Consider the following 5921-nt stretch of genomic DNA (forward strand, 5'->3'; position numbering starts at 1 on the left):
CACCGGTATCTTTTTCCTCTCTACATCACAGCAAACTAATTTGTTATATTGTCAGTTCCCAAAGCATTCAAATTAGGGACTTTTAGATTCGCACGAAGACAATAGGGGATTGCTACGGCCGACGTCCTTTTAATGCACTGCCTTGAATGGACGTCACATGTATCAGTCCACGCAAATCTAAAAGTACCTATTGATGGCAGGGTGCAAAGTGAATACGAAGGAATTTGTAATGGAATATCGCACCATGGTCCACTAAGGATTTGTTTTAAAATGTGATTGTAGTGATGTGATAGGCAAGTTCAATGTAACATTCATACGAAGAGTAAAATGATGCATGTATAATAAAATAAAAATAAATTAATAATACAAATAATTTGACAGGATAAGCTGGAAATAGCTTATATTTACAATGTGGTTCTATTTACAACGTCAGTATTGATTATTTATTCATTTAAAGGTACAAAATAATCACTATAAAAGTCAAGAAATATAAGCACAAACATTAAAAAAAATACTTTGAGGTTAACAACATTTCAGTAAGGGAAATAACACTAATAAAGAAGTTAATCAATATTTTCATAATTTTTCAAGTTACACATGAATTATGATATCATACCTCTTGTTCCATGTCTTGAGTCTCTAGTGATAGGCACCTCTTAACCTCAACTTTAAAATGTGTGATGTTTTTAATTGGTTTTAAGTAGTGTTAAAAATCTACTTCGATGAAAGAGAGGAAAAGGTGATTAGGGAAAATTGTTATCAGACACTTTAAAAAAAACTTTTGTTTTGCTCTATAGTACAATATTTAGTCAGTACGTGCTTTCTCACTCACACAAACGAATATAAAATATCAATCAAAGAATATAGAAACAAAATACTGATATATTAAAGGTTTTTATCTTGCACTCAAGAATAAATCGCAAAACGATGAATCAAGACGAAACTATTTTGATAGTGTGTCTGTATTCGTTGCTATTCTTTGACTTTGCAGTACCAATAATTTTGTTTAGATATCGAAGAAAACAATTACACAACAAAGACGTACATGGTGTATGTATGTTTTATGTATTTACAAACTATTTCAATAGGGGGACGTTATCATTATATTGGGTAATGACAACTGTATACATGCAACTAAAATCTATCGAGAGAATGGACATCTTCTCATTCGTTAAGTTATTACATAATAAACAATTTAATATTAAACATATCGGCCCATATTAGAGTATAATGTAGAGCAGAAAGGTATACACAGTACCAAGAATGGTAATATAGAGTGAAATGGATTACAGTGATAATTTGATAAAATACAACTTCTTGTCACAAGCAAACGCGAGCATGTCTGGAAAGAGGGAAACCAAGTAACACCAAACATTTCCAAGCGTCAGGTTGAGTACATTGAACTCAACTCTTTCCTTCAGGTTCAGACTATCAAGGTCATAGAGCCTGATCACCACGTTACCTTTCGATTGGTCAACACTCGCTACATACACCCTGTCCTGCTCATCCACGGCAGCAAACAGGTCGATATCGCGGTCTGGAGCTTTTAGAGGCTTACCGGCATTCCCATCCCTGTCATAGACCGTCACCACGCTTTGATTGATGTCACATGAACTCATGACAATCAAACCCGACCTGGTAGCAGATACCTGGAGCGTCCCGTGTTCTGTTGGAACAGTGTGTTTGAGAGTAGATCCAGTCGGGTCATAGATGTAGACTTGCTTTTCAATGTTAGCAATGAGGATTTCATCTGATGGACTTCTGTTTAGTCTGAGGGGAAAATCATTGCCTTTCACGTAGATGGTTGATTTCCTGTATCCATTCGGAGAATATATGTGTGCTCTATTCTTATCCGCCGGTATGCATAACGACCTGTCTTGTTGAAAAACAAGATCATAACACTTCATGTTACTTGGTATGTTTGCATACTGCTCCTGTTTACCAGCTGAATCAATGATATCTATACCATGTGTATCCCAATATCCGATAGCCACACTGTCATCAGAGTACTGGGTCATTCCATGCATCCGTCCTCGTAGACCTACACACTGAATGACTTGCAACTTGGGATCTGATTCCGAGATGCTCCCGAGGTCAAGACGACTATCATCTGCAGGCTTGAACCTCTTCTCCTGTGCTTTCTTCGTAATGGCTGCCGTAGAAGTGTGATCAGTAGCCTCCTTCAGTAAGGCATCCATCTCCTCACAGAGCAAGATATGAGCAGACAGACTGTCTGTCTCGAGACGACCCAGTCTGTCGTTAGATACCAGTGTTTTTAACCTACAAATACTCTTGATCCTCTGTCGATCCTTGGATTTCAAGACGTTGAAGTTATCATCGAAACCCCGCTTTACTGCATTGATTTGCTCGATGAGATTTCCATGATTTTCTTCAAGCTTTTTGGCCTTGATGCTGTAGGCTTGACTGACATCGTCCAGTAGTTTCTGCACGGCAGTGTATACTTCATGGCGTTGTACTTCAACATTCTGAATGTTCTTCTCCAGTTCTTTCTTCTTAGCGGCACATCGCTGGACAAGGTCGTTCACCTAAACAAAAATAAATAATAGAGAAGTGAAAAGAATATTTTCTAGCGTTACATTTACATGAGATAAATGCTAATTATTACATGGAGTTGATTTGAAAATGAGACACGGATTTCGAGCGCGCCTGAAGTTTTACCCCTTAAAAGGTAAACCACAACATGGAGGTAACGAAGAGATAGAGAGATTGAGAGTAACATACAAATAGGGAGAGCAGAAAAACATATATGTATTGTCAGTATTGAGTGCTTCGCTTTCATGAAGCCTTCACTTTAGGGGCACTTGTATTCTTATCTATATTAGATGCTTTGTATATTTTGATTTTTAATGGTTGAAAAAATGGAACTGAACTGAACTGAATTGTAACCGTTCCTTCGTAATCGTAACTCTAGATTTTTGTACAAGGATTTATTTTTTTACTGATGTATAATTATAGCTATGAAATGTAGCTACGCTTATTACCTCCAAATAGCCGCAGATTTAAGATATATGTATATTGAAGCATACTTTAAATTATTAATTTTAAAATGCCATAACATACTTCGTGTAAATGTGTTTCTATAATATCAAGGATCATATAGCTCGACAGAAAGTGAACTAATACGCGAGGGAGTTTAGCGACCGAACGAAACAATTGCCTCAGTGAAATTGAAAAGTGTTATCAAGTACTGTTTGAAACACAACGGAAAATCTAAGCCTACTTCAAAATAGTGATTTGCGTATTATATGTGAGCAACAGAGACAGGCTTTCTACAGTATAAACATATAGGAATACACTTCTTTCTATATATTTTTTAGGGAATGGTAGTGAGAAAGTTTAGGTTTTGAAAATGTTAAATTCTGCATTTTAGAGGTCTAATCTGCTCATAGGGCTATGCTCCAAAATATTCATTGTTAAGGGGGAGGTCTCATTTTGTCACCACCCTTTGATATATAAGAGTATCTGCTTCAATGCATGCGGTGCATGCCAATATTGTAGACATGGTTTAGAAACATAACAAATACCTGGTCTTTAATATTCGAGGCAGCATAGCGACCGAGTGGGGAAAAGTTGATAATGGGTTGCTGGAAATTTACATTTCAGAACACTTGAAAGCCTATTATAGTCCTAAGGAATAACATGTATTTTTGTTATCTTCCTTGCGAGCCCCCCTCCCCCAACTTGAATTATTGCATCAGCCAACTCTGCCCCCCCCCTTCTCTTTGCGAAACCACGTTTACATTAAGTCGTAATTCTTGCTCGAAGTCAGCCAGATTCTTCATTTTGTGATTTTAATGACCAACTGAGACAGACGTGCACTTTACAATCCCTGTAAGGGGGGAGGGGCTTATTATCATTATGCCTAACCCCTTGATAGATGGGAGAATCTGCCCCCCTGGTTGCGGTGCCTTAATTATAGACAGGGTTTGCATATACAATAAACATTGGGTCTATTATGTATGTATGTGTGATTTTAGGATGCAGAAAATTACTTTTCAAAGCACTTGAAAGCTTATTCTGATGCAAAGGAAATTATTGTAATTTTCCTCTTTTTTTCCTTGCGAGGGGAGCCCAGAGGGCTAAAATCAATTTTGTACCCCACTTGAATATTAATTTGGGGACATCAACCCCCTGCCCACACCCCCATCCCCCACTTCCGGTGACTATCCCCTATCCGAATTGTGTGAGTACCACTTGTCAGGCCTTAGCCAAATGCAATTATTTTTAGTCAAAATAATAACACTTTTACCTTAAGTCGTAACTCCTGCTCGAAGTCAGCCTGATTCTCGATGTTGTGATTTTTATGACCGACGATCACGCACTTGAAACAGACATGGACATTACAATCCTCACAAAACATATCTTTGTTCTCTTGTTTGTGGATGCAGCACTTCTCGGATACATGACTAATGCTGACCTTCCCGTTGTTGATATCCTGTATAGATACAATATCGTGACCTTTATAGGCTCTAAGATTTTGATGACAATCCAGACACTTATCACAAATGTAGTTATTACATGTACAGCAGAATGAGACAGCATCTAGCTGAAACATGCAAGCCGTGCATTTTGGACGCATCTCAAGGACAGCGTTCATCCCTCCACACTTGGCGTGGTAATTGTCTACAAATCCGTTGACAGTCACATTGGTAAGGAAATCATCGACACGGTTCGCAGACAACTTGGTGATCTTCCTGCAGTGAGGACAGATCATATGATCGAGATCCTGTTGGGAAAGGTCATAGTTCTTGAGACATTTCCGACAGAAGGTGTGTCCGCATGAAGTCAAGATGGTTGCCTCGTCAAAGAAATCAAGACATAGTGGACATGTCAGGTTCTTTGAAGAGCTTGGAGCTTTCTCTTCCTCGGTCTTCTCAGCCATTTGTACAAAATTTATGTCGAATTTCTGGCTTATTACAAACACGAGCACATTCTACGCCTATTACATCCAAATGATGTCCAATAACAAGTGTGATCGGCTTATGTGTACTAGCTAGAAGTAAACAGTCAGTTCATGCAAGCACAACCTATATGTACCAATATGAGTCTACGGATCTACGCAACAAGTGCGTCCTAACTGCTGCATATAGTTCTGTACCAAGTTCGTACGTTGATTAAAAATATGTGTCGAAAGAGGTGCACCTCGCTTTCATCAAAAGTATTATAATTCTCCATTCAAATATGTACCTGGATACAAGTAAGGTTACAACTAATAGATATACTTGTGTAGATCTTCTGTGAATACAATGCAGTTTGTGCATCCTATAAATAGATGTGGGTTTTCCCATGTAGTGAATGCGAGCAGCGTATAAGCACCTTTGAACTTTATGGCGGTATTCATCGTTTCTGTCCATAGAAGGCGACTTATTTAGGGTTTCAGTACACTAGTTTTCAGTTGTGGATATAATATTATGTTAAAGATCAACTTTAGAAGAATCTTGGATAAAAGAGCAATTTCTTTTCTTCATTCCTATGTTTTGAGGGGTAAAGGACGGTAACCACACTTATATGTCACTCCTTCTTTCTGCACTATTCTTCCTTTCATTTCTTTCATTCTCTTCCCTTTTCTCTGTAAAAAAAAATCTCTTAAAATGTTTGCGTATTGAATGCTACGAGGCTACACTTATTACAATGGAAAAATTCGCCTGAAAAAATATTTCACCACTTCTTCTCTTATGAAAAAATCTGATGACTTAGGCTATAACCAAGACAATGTGAATCATGTTTGACTCAAGAGCTAATAATGAGAAAAATTATACCATATACAATATGTATGCCATATTGCATGGAAATATGATTCATTAAAAAAAAATAAGGTAATAAGGTAATCGTAAGCAGGGACAGATCCAGGGGGCACAGGGGGTACGTGCCCCCCCCCCAAAAAAAATAGTGCTCACTGT

At 37.8% G+C, this 5921-nt stretch overlaps 1 protein-coding gene across 1 annotated transcript; it reads right to left on the reverse strand.

Annotated features, from left to right (window-relative positions):
• Positions 1 to 739: 739 nt before the first annotated feature.
• On the reverse strand, positions 740 to 5219 carry LOC115921752 (E3 ubiquitin-protein ligase TRIM71-like). The gene is made up of 2 exons (XM_030979828.1): positions 4271 to 5219; positions 740 to 2546 (listed from the first exon to the last, which is right to left on the reverse strand). Exons 1-2 carry the CDS (start codon positions 4901 to 4903, stop codon positions 1287 to 1289), a joined length of 1893 nt encoding a protein of 630 aa, XP_030835688.1. The 5' UTR covers positions 4904 to 5219; the 3' UTR covers positions 740 to 1286.
• Between the last annotated feature and the right edge of the window lie 702 nt (positions 5220 to 5921).

Source organism: Strongylocentrotus purpuratus, unplaced genomic scaffold (genome assembly GCF_000002235.5).
Source record: "Strongylocentrotus purpuratus isolate Spur 01 unplaced genomic scaffold, Spur_5.0 spur5_scaffold_10, whole genome shotgun sequence".
NCBI lineage: Eukaryota > Metazoa > Echinodermata > Echinoidea > Camarodonta > Strongylocentrotidae > Strongylocentrotus > Strongylocentrotus purpuratus.